The sequence below is a fragment of the Boleophthalmus pectinirostris genome, unplaced genomic scaffold, assembly GCF_026225935.1.
Source record: "Boleophthalmus pectinirostris isolate CB_2022bp ecotype Guang Dong unplaced genomic scaffold, ASM2622593v1 HiC_scaffold_3, whole genome shotgun sequence".
Classification (NCBI taxonomy): Eukaryota; Metazoa; Chordata; class Actinopteri; order Gobiiformes; family Gobiidae; genus Boleophthalmus; species Boleophthalmus pectinirostris.
In genome coordinates this window covers 14,859,574-14,875,555 of record NW_026571299.1, presented here as the reverse complement: position 1 = coordinate 14,875,555, position 15,982 = coordinate 14,859,574, and the positions used below count along the sequence as shown (strand labels likewise).

Below are 15,982 nucleotides of genomic sequence, written 5' to 3'. Positions count from 1 at the left end.
GTTACTTTTACCTACACTTTTTTACATTTTTCTAAGCTATTAAGAGAAGTAATGTGTCATTCACTCATTTTTTTTCATATAGGAATTGTATTGCGACATTACAGTATTTTATTTGACAAAGAAATATAATATTTTATGAAAGTTGAAAATCAGATCTCAGCCATTATAGTTCTTTTGTCCCCGAATCTGCTAAAAATATGCATTATGAGCTGAATCTTATTTTGAAAGTCTAATTGTAATTGGAATAATTGTAAAAAAAAATAATAATAATTTTTTGGGTTTTTTTTTGTTTATTTTTCAAAACTGTGCAACCGTACTTGACAATGTCTCTGATTTATCCCACCATATCACAAACTCCCTGTCTTTATTCTCAAACATAACGTGTAAATATTGTTGTCATTCAAATTCCATCAATACTATACAAACATACAGCAATCTCACTTTTTTCTCCGTCTCTCTCTCTCTCTCTTTCCAGGAGGATGACGGCCTGCGAATGAGGAAGAGCAACATGATGTCCCAGCATGCATCAGTGGGCATGAAGCGGGAGGAGGGGCTTAGCGCTCGCACCATCGCCCTCATCGTCCTGTTTTTCGTGCTCGGAGTCATCGTCGGCAAACTGGTCTTGTAGAGTGTACGCATGCTAAAAAACTACCAACTTCGACAAAAAAATAAACACAGGATCTGGGTTTCACTCTCTCTTTTTGGAATCGGAAATGCCATATCGATCCGGGTGGGGGCGGTAACGATTTTGATTTATTTCTGTTTAAAAAAAAATAACAATAAAAGATAATTCAAAAGGTTATGCGAATACGTGAAGAAATCTACTGATACAGTCTTGCCTCGAAGTAACGTAATTATAATTTTGGCCCGATTTTCCAAACTTGTATGTATAAAAACGTCTGGATGGTCATGATTTTGGATTTTCTAACACTGGCGAGGTAGTGGTGGTGCGATTGTGTGCGAATGTTGATTTCAGTGTAATGTCATTTGTTTTTCTAAATGACGGCCAGAGGCTATGTACGTGTATTATGCCCCTTACCCCCAGCCCACTGTACAGAATATCCTACGAGCTACTTCCCCCTTTAAAATGACGGGATCTAACCAGAGAGATGATCACTACTATTGGATAACACTCGCATATAGGGCTAGTTCAAACTGACTTCACCAATCAGAGGGAAAAATCTACTTTTATTAAGCCCATTCAACCTGCGAATTTGAAGTGCAAGCTAGTTAATATACTGTGTCTATATAGATTTACCTTGGCTTAAATATTTCCAGGTTTGTTGCAGTATATTATATTGTTATAAGGTGAAACTGATAAAGTTTATGATCATTTAAATTTCTCGATTTAATAAAAATATAATTAGCTTTGTGTTTTTCTCAAGTTGTTGGTCTAGGCTCTAAAGTTGAAATGAATTAAGCCATTCAAACATTAATATACATTGGAGAATAATTGTGGCTGTGAAATTTCTAAAGTTGAAAATATTATAGAGGGCTATTGATTAAATTGTTCAGCCTAGGTTCTAATTTTGTTCACTAACTACTAGCACCACATTGTCGGCCTTATACATTGTATATTTCGCGTCTTCTGCTATATTACAGATTTTGCACTGCGTTTAAACATGTGAGGTTGTGGGGTTGATTCCCATTCTAGCCTTCGATATTTCCTCGCAGTGTGACCTAAATGTGAGCATTGTACTGTCTGCCACTGTCTTTAACTAAACTATATTAACATTTATTGATTATAAAGGAACTGTAAGGTGTCTTTTCTCTAAATCTGGCTTATAAGGAATTTGGTTGCGTTGCTAGCACGTGTTTAAGGTAATTTAAAGGTGCATTTTGGGACTTTTCTGGTGCAATGGTCTGCCGTTTGTTTTGTCTTTTCTTTTCCTGGAATATTCCACAGAATGGCAACAACCCTCTTATGCAACTTATATTTATTCAATTACAAGTGTATTTAGTGCAAAAAAAAGCATTCATATTGTGAGTGGGTTGCTTCTCCACAGATTTGAGCTGTAACTTGGGGGTGTAACTTTGTCACTTGACTTCATGGGAATGGATAAGTAAATACCATACTGTGGAATATTCCAGGCCAATCTATAATATCAGGTGACGGACCCCCCACCTGAAAACTTTAAGACGCACTTTGTAAAATTTCCGGTGAAGGGTTCGCCACCCAATCGTCTCCATGGAAATGTTATTGCTTTGTCTAGAATGTTCCGCAAGGGAGAGAAGCAGGTTACAGCACTACACAACATTACAACTCAGATCTGTGGAGAGGCGCCCCTTTTCACTGAAGGAATTACTGTATTTTTGAGAAATAGGAACGCCTAATGTAATGAATAAATGCTAGATGAATTTGTATAATGTGATCGAACATTCCAGGCAAAGCAATAACATCTCCATGGAAACAAGCAGATAGCGGACCCTCCACCACAAAAGTTGCGCAGTGCACCTTTAAGCTTTTGTAGATGGCATCGCCTTTTTTGCGTACACTTTGTTATGTTAACTATGAAGGAAACACAAGTAAACAGTAATACAGTCTAGTAACTAGTTTGCACAGATTTCCAGGACTCAGTGGGCCTATGTATCAAACACTACCATAGTATTTCCTAATCTCGTGTCCTTTTTCCACTCACCTGTCACTCACGGCGCCCAAGCATTTCTGGGGCCCGTTTAACTGCATGCGTTCACAATGAAGAGTGTTGCATCTGGACTTTTTCAACCTAATTTAATGGCTTTTATAATATGGTGATAATAATAAATAAATAAATGTCATTTTTGGCTGTAGGTTTGCACAACTACACTTCTGATTTTGTTTCTCTCTGTGTTTTGTTGCGTTTTTATGATTTTAAGTAATTTTTGTTTGTTTTTTTTTTTTTTTTTGTCTGTCTGTCGTTAGGGTCTGAAGCATTTAAGGAAATAGCAGCTACATGAAATTAACTAGTTTAACTTTTTGAGTCTTGCCTTGTGACCTGTTTCAGCGAGTTATTCTCAGTCCAAAAAGGAAAAGGTGGTGTGACAAATTTGGATTTCAAACAAAAGTTAATTAAGTTGATAGATCACGATTTGTACAATGAAAAGAATGAAATACAGAGAGACCACTACAAATGTATTTTTATGCGATCAGCAAATTTCAAAGATTTAGCAATGTACACAAATTTTTGCCTGGTAAGTCTAGAATGATATCTTTGTAATTTTTTATACAGAGTTAGATCAGTCTGGTCACCCTCCATCGTGTTTTGAGGCAAAGATAAATAATAATAAAGTGACGTGAAAGAGATGCGAAGATGTGAAACAAAAGAGCTCACTGGCCACTTACCATTTTGAACAAAACAAAAACTTGGTTTGCTCGTGCTTGGATTCTACAGAAATCCATGTTTTTGAGTCCCCTGTGATATTTTTGTCCTTTCTTTTTTCCCTCGTAAGCAGCCATATTTGTTTTGATGTGGACAGCTCGTGCAAGCCCGTGATTGGCTAGTTCACCTGTCAATCACGCTTATCTCAAAATGGGGAGATTCGTTGGTGGCCAGGCTCACATCTTCATAAAGTATATTCTGGATCCCAGGCAACATAAATTATCAGGTCGCTAAGTGGTCTCTTCTTTCTTCCTGAACTAGACTAATCTTTTTACCTCCTCCCCATCACGTCATCTGTTTTTGTTAATTTCATTCTCATTCAACCATATTTTAAATGGAGGCAAATATGCTTTAAGCTATTTACTGTCTAAAGTCTTAAGCCATATTTTTACTTTTATTTTTACCCATAGATCCTCCGTTCATTCAAATTCACTTTAATCTGCTTCTCTTTAGATCTTCCAGCACCGTTTTAAACTCTTGCAAAACCACAAAACTTAGTTACTGCTTCAAGGGACCATATCAGCACATTTATGAATAAAATTTACCACCAAGAACAGATTTTTAAATATAGTAAAAGTATGATTTCCAAATTTTAAAGTCGCATTGTGTAAGTTTTCTGCTGGAGGGCCCATCAAATGCTTTTCTTCATGGAGATGTTATTGTTTTATCTGGAATGTTTCACAGCCTAAACCAGAGACTAAACCAGACCGACTGAAGTCACAGGTCAGATCTACGGAGAGGCGACCCCGCTCACAGTTAGAACGCCTGTTTTTCTAGCTATTTTTGAGCTATAAAACCACCTGTAATTGTATAAGCGTAGGGTAGAGTTGTTTAATGTTATACTATGGAACATCTCCACAGAAACAAGCAGGGCAGGTGACGGACCCTCCATCAAAAAAGTTACACAATGCAGCTTTAACGTGAATTGAATCTGTTGCGATTGGTTGAGGATGACTTGCTGTTTAGAGGGAGGGCAGAGCAGTCCTGAGTATATACTTATCAAACCTGCAAGTACTTTCGGAGTACTTTAACATATAAAAATACCACGAATATACAGTTAATTAGGATTTGCATTGAATTTTCATACCTGATACAGCCAACCCCAGCAGTCTGGTACTCACACCAAGGAACACAATTGTAAGGATTTGTAACATAAATTGCTAACAGTTATGGTTTCAAGCTGGTTGTATAATTCTCGCTGTCTCTCTGACCATCACCGTGACCAGTGTCAAAGCAGTGGAGAGAGAAACTGTTTTGTATGTATATAAATAAATAAATAAATGAGTCTATCTGAAAGAAAGAAGATGAATATTCCTAGTCAAGTAGTCTCTCTGGTGTATAAAAACAACCCAACGACCTGGTTGGACTATGTAGCATCTTAATAAATTAAATGAATAAAGCCCCTTATCAACTGTGTCTGGTCATTTTATAATTATGTGCAAATGTAAATGTGAGGTTTGTTTCTCAGTAGTCATGTTTTGATAGTAAAATTGGCCACAAGTTCAATTCTCGTGTATTTGTATGGTACGGAATGATAACTCTAAACTGAATACTGCGTGGATGGCCTTGAAGAGTGGTGAATTCTATAACGAGTCTTATCCATGTGGATGTTTTGAAAAAGATTCAGTGCCTGTTTAAAGGTATTACTCACCAGCAGGAGTAAACTGGGTCTGTGTACCATTCGTTCTTTTTCAATTAATTAATTGAATTTCAATTAAGAACGAAAAACAATAAAATGGGAAAACAGTTTGTTATTTCATTATTCCGTTTTAGTGTCAAACAAAAAAATGATTTCGACCTCTATTTCCAATATTTATATCTTTGTGCCTATTTTAATTTTGATTAGGGGTGTCAAATTATCGCGTTAATTGCGATTAATTAATTACAATCATTTAGCGCGTTATGTTTTTTAATCGCGTTAATCTAATTTTTAATCTCTAACTTTAGTGTTTATGTATGCGAGTTTTTTTTATTATAAAACCTGTTTTTATGTGTTGTTGGGACAACACACACACACGCACACACAAAACACATTTATACATTTTTTTTATTTCGGTAATTCGACTCATTGCCGGAAACCCACACAAAACGCGCGCAGTAACAGTGATGTAAACGTTATGTTAACGTTGGCGGCATCAGTCGCACAATGGACGAGGTGGAAGAGCCAGTAGAACAGAGGCAGCAGCGCACAGGTAAAAACACATTTGTGTCTTGGAAATTATTCTCCCGACGTGAAATATAAAAGAAAATAAATATAATCTCGTCTGAAAACAACCTGCAAGGCTCATGATGTCTGCACTACTGTCCTATAGTGACCTGCCACATGAGGGGACACGCACACAAACACACACAAACAAACACACACCTTCATCATCGTCATTAACCTGAGAACGCGCGGACCACGTTTCTTTGCGTACACACTGCGCGGACATCGCTGTCCTCCCGTGAGCCACGTGTGGATCGTGTTTTCTCGCGTACGCGGCGTAAACCGAGCTTCCTCCTGTGCGCCTCTAAACCAGAACTAACACCAAGACTAAAACCAGAACTAAAACCAGGTCTAAACCAGGACTAAACCAGAACTAAAACCAGAACTAAAACCAGAACTAAAACCAGGACTAAACCAGGTCTAAAACCAGGTCTAAACCAGGACTAAACCAGGACTAAACCAGGACTAACACCAGGACTAACACCAGGTCTAAACCGGAACTTAAACCAGAACTAAACCAGAACTAAAACCAGAACTAAAACCAGAACTAAAACCAGGACTAAAGTAGGTCTAAACCAGGTCTAAACCAGGACTAAAACCAGTGATCTCATATATATTTCTCTAAACCGCGCTTCCTCCTGTGCGCCTCTAAACCAGAACTAACACCAAGACTAAAACCAGAACTAAAACCAGGTCTAAACCGGAACTTAAACCAGAACTAAAACCAGAACTAAAACCAGAACTAAAACCAGAACTAAAACCAGGACTAAAGTAGGTCTAAACCAGGTCTAAACCAGGACTAAAACCAGTGATCTCATATATATTTCTCTATCAATAATATTTTTAATATGGTTAAGGAAAGACTGGACTTTTTATTGTCTTTAAGTAGACAAAAGTTATTATGTTCAGATTTCCTCGTCTTTGCTACTTTACAGCAAACAGTTTCTTATTCATGGAGACTTGGGCTCAGCAGCCAAATTGGAGAGATTTGTTAAACAATAAATGACTTTATAAAGTCACTTTTTTTGTTCTATATCAGTCTTTTGATCTGCCACAATAATGTAATAATGAATTTAAATGAAAATACCTCAAATTGAAGGCTTTTCTCAGCAATTTTTAGGAGAGATTAAAATGAGATTAATTAGATTAATTAATTGCAGATCATAATTAATTAATCTCTCAATTTTTTTAATCGCATGACAGCACTAATTTTGATATTTTATTCTCTCTGGTTTATTTGCCCTGGAAGTTCTGCTGCTAGAAGGACTTACTTGAAAAAATCGTTGCAATTTTGTGGACAAACATATCCTCTTCTTTTATAGAGACATGTTTTCTTTTGCGTCTCAAAAAGTAATTGTTGAACTCCATGATGAGAAACAAGTAGCAGCGATAAACTTTGTTCAGATGACACAGAAGAACTATAATAAAAATTGTTTTTATTATAGATCCATGGTTGAGCAGCAGAACTTCTGGGGCAAATAAACCAGAGAGAATAAAATATCGAAATTAAAATAGTCACTGAGATTTTAAACTTTAAATTAAATAATGGAAATTGCAGTCGAAATCAGTTTTTTGTTTGACACTAAAATGGAATAATGAAATAAACTGTTTTCCCATTTTACTATATTTCATTCTTAATTGAAATTCAAAAGAATGAATGGTACACAGAGCAAACTGCAAGAGATAAGTGCTAGAAGAAGAAAGTTTTGTTTTTATAATGTCAAAAAAATCATCGTGAAGTTATTTTACGGTGATCTATCAGACCATCTGTACGACAGTAGACACCTATGGTTTTGAAATTGCTATATTCACTGAAAACAACATACTGATGTCCCCCCTCTTTTTACTCCCTCTGCTAAGTCTCTCCCCCTTCAGAGTGCTATCACAACACAATCAGCATGCATCTCAGTAATGAAACTACACAACACATCAGGTTTGTGAGCTGAGTATTGAACAGACTCTCTTAGCAAATGTAAGGAGGGTTGAAATCGTGCCTGAGAGAGATCACTAGATTAGAATATTATAACATGGTAGAAAGCTCCGAAAAATCTATCATAATATAAGAGGTGCGTATGTATTGTGTACAGTCTCAAACACAGATACAGAGGTAGCAGACTCTATTAAAATTCAGGCAGGATCAGTTCTTCCAAGTGCTGTGGTGAATTTATTGTGCTAGTATGATATTTGTTAGCACTTCATTGTTCCAGTATAAGACTTTAATACCGTAAAGTGGTTGCTTCAAGGTTATTGTATTTCTTCATAGCTCTGCCTGGCCCTCCTCTGTTTCACTTGGCTCACACACCAAACAGCTGCACCCGGATAAACCAACAAAACGAGCAAGCGTAAATTCAGCCTAGAAGACCTAACTTCGCTCCTGTCTACCTCACCTCTTCTCCTGAGTTTACCTGCTCCTCAGCCTTCAGCACCTGACTCCAAATACTCCTCCCCGCTGCTCGCCGTGCCTTCTCATCATCTAATCAGTGCCCATTCTGCCCAGTTTATACTCCCATTGCAGATGCACGGCCGATTCAGTTTGTGCCACGCCCCACCTCCGCTCCAGCACCACCTCGACTTTTCATCCTCTCATCATCCCTTTCACTCTCCCTGGCCTCACCTCTACCAACTCCTGTGTAACTCATTGAATAAAACTTGTTAAGACTTTCTCTTTGTTTGCATCTGTCCCTCCAGTTTGAAATGTTGCTCTCCTATATGCATCCAGGTGTATTCCCAATCTCCCCCCGAACACAGCCAGGAATGTTGTTGGAGTTAGTGAAAATTAACCTCTGGTCCTGCGGTGATGTGGGCCCTTGGAGAAGGTCAATAAGCCAAACGGGTAGGCCGTCTCATACTATTTGCTGACTAGAATGCTTGGCTCAGGTTTCCAATAAATATACATAAGTTCAGGTTGTGTAACTTCAGGTTCATGGGCCAAATGTGGACCCCCAGCCACTATTTTCTGTCCTCTGAGATGATTTTGAAAAATATTATTTGGATACAATGTTCAGAGTTATTTATGAAGGCTCATAAGGGAGGCTCACCACATGTACTGTTATTGTTGCCATGTATTATATATTTTATATACTTTTTTGTAGACTAGCATAATCTTGCCATCTTAATTCCTATTAATCCAGTTAAAGCCATTTTTAGGATCGTGCACATGCCTGTGTCTGTGCAATATTGTAACAGTAACAATGGTATTTATCTGGCTTATAAAAGTATGTAGGGAGGGACTTAAAGCTGTGGAGAAATTGGTGTGGTGATACTGCCAGGTCAATTGGTCTATTTTGTGACACCTGCCCTGTGCTGACCACACACTAATGAGAAAGTGTGTAGTTTGATTGCTGTTGATTATGTCCATCATTGGGGCAAGATACGTCACCATAGAGTGAAAGCTCTGATTGGGAGAATATGGTCTTCAGAAGTCCTAACCCTTGTTAGTGTGAAGTGGCACTATGTGAGAGGAAGATTCAGTGCTGCTGTCATTGTCTAGAATGTTCCACAGTTTGGCATTATGAACTTATATATTTTTTGGAGTTTTAACCATGTTAGAATTGAATATTCTTTTCTTATTCATAACATGCCTGGAGTGGTATTTCATTGATTGATTTCAGTAGTCCTCTGTAAAAAGTCCTTTGCCTCTGAGCAAACATGCTATTTGAATTTTTCCAGGATTGTTGTGTCATATGTAGAGCAGTTTCCATTAATCATTAGCAGATATGTTTTAAGCATTTTTGTCTTTAATTAGCACTGCATGCCTATATATTCATGTCTGTGCATGTTCCTCATTCACTAGTTTAATTGTTGTCCCCATGGCAATTCTCTCTGTTGTCAGTAGATGGCGAGTTGCACTAGATCACAGTATGTGGAGCAGTTTAGCTGTCATAATGTATACTTCTTTAACTAGCCATTATTTTAAGTTCTCTTTAACGTACACTATACAAAAGATGTTGCCAGTAGAAAAAATCAAATTTTTCCCAACCACCCTGAACTTACTTTACCCTCTGACCTCATGTTTTTGTATTTTTACCACACATTTTTCTCATCATCTCCTGAGACACCAGACTCACGTCTGGTCTATGTTTTTATAATAATCATAAATGTTTAATCTGATCCATTCTATACAATTACTACTTTGATGTTTCTACTTTTTGCCTTATTTAACTCCTTTTGGTGTTAACTTTGATATAATTACATTTGGCAAGCCGATATGCGGATATTATTTTACCCTCTTATTAAAATGTGCCGAAAAACAAACTTTCCCATGCCTTTATCAACTCCTTTTCAACACACATTTCAGTGTATAATGTCTTTATGGTGTAACTCAATACGTTTCGGAGCATAGTTGTTTGGCATACAGATAAGGACTGCTGTTACTATACGGTCAGGCCAAGGCGTCTGCTCTTCCAGTTGTGGGGCCGTAAATGTTTGAATAAGATTTGAAGCAGGCCAGAAATCTTGGACCTGAGACAATTGGCTGAACATTGTGGAAGCAAAATGAGTCCAGGAATAACCTTTTCAATCATTTGTGTAACCTTAACCTCTATAAGGCAATCTGACCTGATTTTACAGGCTATCCCAGCTCACAAGAGTTCAAGAAATTGTTTTGGAGAATATACAAGTCCCATGTGGCCTGTTTGCTAAAAAGATTGTCTCATTTTGGACAGTGGAGCTAGAATATACGGTAATTTATGTGGTAAAGAGGAAAAGGAGTTAATCTGAAGTATTGTGAGAGGTATCCCAGACAGCTTAATGGATAAAAAGGGCTAAAGATAATGCTGAAATGATCGATATCAGAGGCTTAATGGGCTCCAAAGACTTACAAAATGTGCTACAGATATATTAGGATTTTGGGTTATTTTTGTTCTTTTGTTTCTGAAATTTACAGGTGTGCTATGTCATCCTGATGGAGATACACCACCTGGTAATGTTCGTGGAGATTTTATTGCTTTGAGCAGAATGTTCCACAGTATATAACCATAAATGTTTATTTAATGCAATAAATAAATAAAAGTATGGTATTGCTATCCATCTACATGAAGACAGTTACTCTCCTCATCTGAGGCAGCTGGGACAACCAGGAGGAGTACCCATGGACCCATCTCAAGATCTTGCACTAGCTCGGTCATGACTGTCTTAGCTGAAGTGTCCAGAGGAAAGCCACCCAGACACAAGGACGAACATGCAGACATGAAAACTTCTTGCTGTGAGCTTTGAGTCCCAGCCACTCATCTCAGGTGATCCAGTTCACTGTAACAATTATAGACTGTTTATATAAAAGGATTTATGTATAAACTTCACCAAAAAATAAATAAAAAAATCACACATACATCAAATCATCATACAAGAAATCATACATTTACCAAGAAAGAGTTATCGTTTACTGTCTAAAGCAGACTTGGAAAAACCTATCCATGCATTTGTCTCCAGTAGGTCAGACTACTGCAATACACCCAGAACGCTGCAGCTCAGGTCCTGACTCGAACCAGGAAGCACATACGAGCAAGTCAGGTCTCTGCACTGGTTCCTGTGTATTATTACTATCACTCTCTTTATAGTGACAAAATAACTCTGTGTAACCCTTCAGACTTCAGGGTGGTTTCTTTTGCAAAATAAGGGAAAATTCAGGATTCAGTCAACTGGACGAAGTTATTAGAGTCTCACCCAAGGGTCTCCATCTGGTCAGGGAGGAGTTATCTCACACACAAACTAAACTTTTACAAAGCTTTTTAAACCAGTCTCTTCCAGAACCATGTCAGACCTGATGAACCTCCTCATTTCTCTAGCTCTGTATATTTTGTACAGTTGACTAAATTGACTTCTTTTGCTGTACCACACCTCCAGGTTTGTCAAATCCAATGAGCTATAATGAGGGATTAGCACCATGGTGAAATATAGTAGAGAATGTCCAGTTCCAGCAGACATACTAGCATAATGAGTACAGAATTATACTCAAGAACTTACAGGGAGTTGGACTTTTTAATGTTCCCTTTCAGTATTATAATAGTAAAGTCTACACAATACAGTATAAAATTAATTATAAAATTTGTTAACGCTTGATGTGACTCTTTCATTTAAAAGCCTATTTTTATGCGAATATTTCATGGTATGACATTAAACACATCTATTTAGCATTCAAAAATACAGTAATATTCTCTGTGCTTAGGGCTGGCTCTCCACAGATCTGACTGGTAATGTACCTCTACAAGCTCCAGCAAAGGGAGTGTTTTTGCTAGCATGAAATAGAATAGTCTAAAAAAAACTGTTAAAACACAAAAATCTGCATCAAAAATGAAGAAAATGAAGGAATTGTGCAAAAAAGCAAAGGTTTAAATTACGCTTAAAGATGCATTGTGTAACTTTTTTCTGGTGGAGGGTCCATCAAATGCTCTTCTTCCATTTCTTCTCAATAGTATTGTTTTGTCTGGAATGTTTCACAGTATGGCATTAAACCTTTCTATCTTCATGGAGAGAGATCTGAGGAGAGGCGACACCACTCACAGTCAGAATGTGTTTTTCTTGAAGTTTTTGAGCTATAAAACCACCTGTAATTGAGTAAATGTAAGGTAGACCTGTTTAATGTCATACTGTGGTACATTTCAAAACAATGACATATCCATAGAAACAAGCAGATGATGGACACCCAAGCGAAAAGTTACATAATGCAGACCAAACAAAATGAAAATTGGTAAATGGTCATGTTTTTATACAGCGCTTTTCCACCTTCAAGACACTCAAAGCGCTTTACAACAAGGAACTACTCACCTATTCACAGACCAGTTTATGCAGACACTGGGGCGTGAAGTGTCTTGCCCAAGGACACAACGGCAGGATTCATCTGTGGGAGCTGGAATCGCACCGCCAACCTGTGGGTCAGTGGATCAAACCGCTCAACCAGTGATGTTTATATCAAGAGCAGGATTCAAATTGCCAATCTTCGGCTCAGTGGACAAACGTTCTACTAACTGAGCAATTTTTCATCTTTTTCATCTTTTTTGTTGTTGTTGTTGTTTTCATTTCGTCCACTTTCTCTTTTTTCTCCTGCATTGTTGGGGCTGAGGTGGTCTGATTTTAGAAATAAGGCTTAATCCGTCGCCTGGAACATCTCACGTTTTCTCTGACTGATGGAATCTTGGCCCCTCTCCCCTGCGCTGCTCAGATATTTGGTGTTACCGTAAAACATGGATCACTTATTTCCCATGTTGATTTTGGTCACAACTGAAAAGCTATGCAAAATATCTGTCAGTGGCTCCTGGTCCTCGCATCCAAGAACCACAGTCTAACAGTGACCAACACCAGCAAAACAAAACAGTTACTAAGACTGTGGCGTGCTAATGGGACATTTAATACTGCCTGATCCTGATGGTGAGGGGAAGTCGAGGCCAAAATGAATATGCAATGATAGTGTATGTAAAGCAGGCCTGTTGCTACTTTATGTCACTCAAATATAAATTACTGGAGTAAGGGTAAAAGGGTAATAAGAGGTAGACAAACTTTTATTATTGATCCACAAGGGACATTATTTGGACACAGTAGCTCACACATCATAATATAATATACCATATTTTCCACACGATAGGGCGCTCTGGATTATAAGGCACACTGTCATTAAATGTCTATTTTCACACTTTTTTCACAAATAAACCGCACCGGACTTTAAACGAAACACAACAGTTTGATGGGTCAGTGGGACTTTGTTTGGCGCGTTCACGGTGACTCTCGGCTTTGTTCAGTTGTGGCGTGTAGGGAGGGTGCTGTCTTGGACCGCTGGATTGTTGGCGTGTTCGCAGTGACTCAGTTGTTCAGCTGTGGCTAGAAGTGGCACATTGCACTCGCTTTTTCGGTTCATTCCTCTGTTCCATTCCTGGTCGCCGTGGAGTGATGAGTGTGGCTGTGGGTGTTTTTCGCTGCGCGGTCGCTGTCTGCTCCGTGTGTGTTTGCGTGTGCTGCGGGTGGCGAGGCTTTGTAGTTTACTGAAGTCGCGCTAGGACACCAGAGTGGATTCGTGTATGGGGCGCTCTGGATTGTGGAGTGCGCAGTCGTTTTTTGATGGGGTTGGAGGCTTATGAGTGCGCTCTATGGTGTGGAAAATACGGTAATAACAAAGAGCAAATATATAAATGATAATGATACATTCAAAGTGAGAGACTGGTGTCAAATGAGGCATAATTATATCAATGTGAACTAATACTAAATACTAATATGTTTAAGCAAAAATAAAATATAGAAATATAGTAATACAAATATATCTCAGCTTTATATAAGAGGTTGAAATGAGAAACAGAGCAAAGATGAAACTGATTGATAACACATAGAGTTATCTGTTACATAAGGGTGAGTTGTTGTACAGTTGTAGGGAGTATTATCTGTTACATAAGGGTGAGTTGTTGTACATCTGTATGGAGTATGGTATGAATCTAGTCCTGTATCTCTCACTGTTTGAGCGGAGCTGTAGGAGCCTGTGTCCCTCTGTTTGCGGAAACTATTTATGACAGATTTTAGGAGTAATTCTCTGGACGCAGCATCTGGTTTATAATTTTAAAGTTTACAGGGTGTATGGGGTATTAACTGCTAACATAAAACCATATTTAGTGTCATGGTTCTTGTTTTGTAGTGGTTGTAGTTTGTGTTTTATTTTGACATTTGTCCTGTCACCTTGTATTTTTTGAGTTTTCCTTCCTGTCTTGATTGTTTGCCCCCCCCTAATGTGTTTCACCTGTGTCCTATGTGTGTGCATTTATACCCTGTGTTCTCCTCTGCCCTTGGTTGGTCCATTGTCCCTGTCTGAGTTTCTCTGTGTCTCTTGTCATGACAATTTAGTCTTGAGTTCTGGATTTTTTGTTTTGTCATTAAATATTTTGAAGCAGTCCTGCGTTTTGGGTCCTTCCTCTGTTTCCTCGTGACAGAATGGACCAACCAGTTCTGACCCAAGCAGACTGCTCTACTTTTTTATTTTTTATGTGTGGGGAAGTGGATTGTCTCCTGCAGTCCCAGGACTAAGCCTGCCTGAGTTTGCCACCTCCAGAAGTGTCACCAGGAGATATGGGGCTTGCAGGAGGCAGCCCGGCCCTGCTTGTTCAGCCCTTCCTACACCTCAGCTCCCACCTGTTTCGCAATAGCCACTGGAGCCCAATGCCAGTGCAGACTGCTCACCATCCCTGGATCCTATTCCGTTGAAGCCTTTGTTGGAGCTTCTGACCTTGACCTGCCTGTTTCTGTTCCTGAGCCACTGCTGGACACTTCTCTCCGTCTGGGGTGGTTGTTTCCCTGTGTGCCTGCTGCAGCTTCGCTGGACACTGTTCTCCGTCCAGGGAGCTTGCCTCCAGAGCCTTCCCCTGCTCCTCCTCAAAGTGTGCTCCAAACGATGCTTCTTGTCTCGGTCTTTGCCATCGCCATTGATCTCTTGTTCCTCCTCCGGGTCCCCCTCCACCCTCCCGACTTCATTGTGACTCCTTGGGACGTCTGGGAGCCGTCCCTTCAGGGGGGGGTACTGTCATGGTTCTTGTTTTGTAGTGGTTGTAGTTTGTGTTTTATTTTGACATTTGTCCTGTCACCTTGTATTTTTTGAGTTTTCCTTCCTGTCTTGATTGTTTGCCCCGCCTAATGTGTTTCACCTGTGTCCTATGTGTGTGCATTTATACCCTGTGTTCTCCTCTGCCCTTTGTTGGTCCATTGTCCCTGTCTGAGTTTCTCTGTGTCTCTTGTCATGACAATTTAGTCTTGAGTTCTGGATTTTTTGTTTTGTCATTAAATATTTGAAGCAGTCCTGCGTTTTGGGTCCTTCCTCTGTTTCTCGTGACATTTAGATCACCATTTTAATCTAAGTTTTATTTAATCTCAATTTTACCTTTTATTATTTCAAAAATGCTTTAAAAATAAAAATTTTATCTATATTGGAGGCACAATGGCTGAGTGGCAAGTACTTCACAACAATAAGGTTCTAGGTTCAATCCCCTGGTCGCCTGGGCCTTTCTGTGTTTCTGTGTTTGCATGTTCTCCTCGTGTCTGGGTGAGTTTACACTAGTCTGGTTTCAACCCAAAACCCATAGGTAAAATAATCCAGCTAATGTAGTCCTGACCAAACCTAGCAACAAGATTATGGAGATGGGTCCCTGGGCGTCCCAAGTGTTCCCACTGCTTCTGAAAGGACGAGTGAAATGCAGAGGACAATTTCCCAACAAGGATAATAAAGTAATACAAAACCAAAAAGTCTTCCCTCCTTTTGCTCTCCACGCTAAGTCACTCCCCCTTCAGAGCACTATCGCAACACAATCACGGTGCATCCAACCAATGAAACTAACTGCACGTCGCATCAGGTTTGTCAAGTTGGTGTGTACAGTTTTGTATCATGTTTTTGTGTATTTCTTTAGAATTGTTGTGTGGGCGCTTGGTGAGGTCGGCTTGTGGGTTGAGCATTGGA

The 15,982-nt window shown here is 39.0% G+C and overlaps 1 protein-coding gene across 1 annotated transcript in view; it reads left to right on the top strand.

Moving 5' to 3' along the window:
• LOC110155828 (vesicle-associated membrane protein-associated protein B-like) overlaps window positions 1-4,766 on the top strand; it is a 30,341-nt gene extending 25,575 nt beyond the window's left edge. Inside the window, exon 6 of the mRNA XM_020919998.2 lies at window positions 476-4,766. Within this exon, the coding sequence (XP_020775657.1) occupies window positions 476-628 (153 nt within the window). The 3' untranslated portion in view covers window positions 629-4,766. The remainder of the gene's footprint in view (window positions 1-475) is intronic.
• The last annotated feature ends 11,216 nt before the right edge of the window (window positions 4,767-15,982 follow it).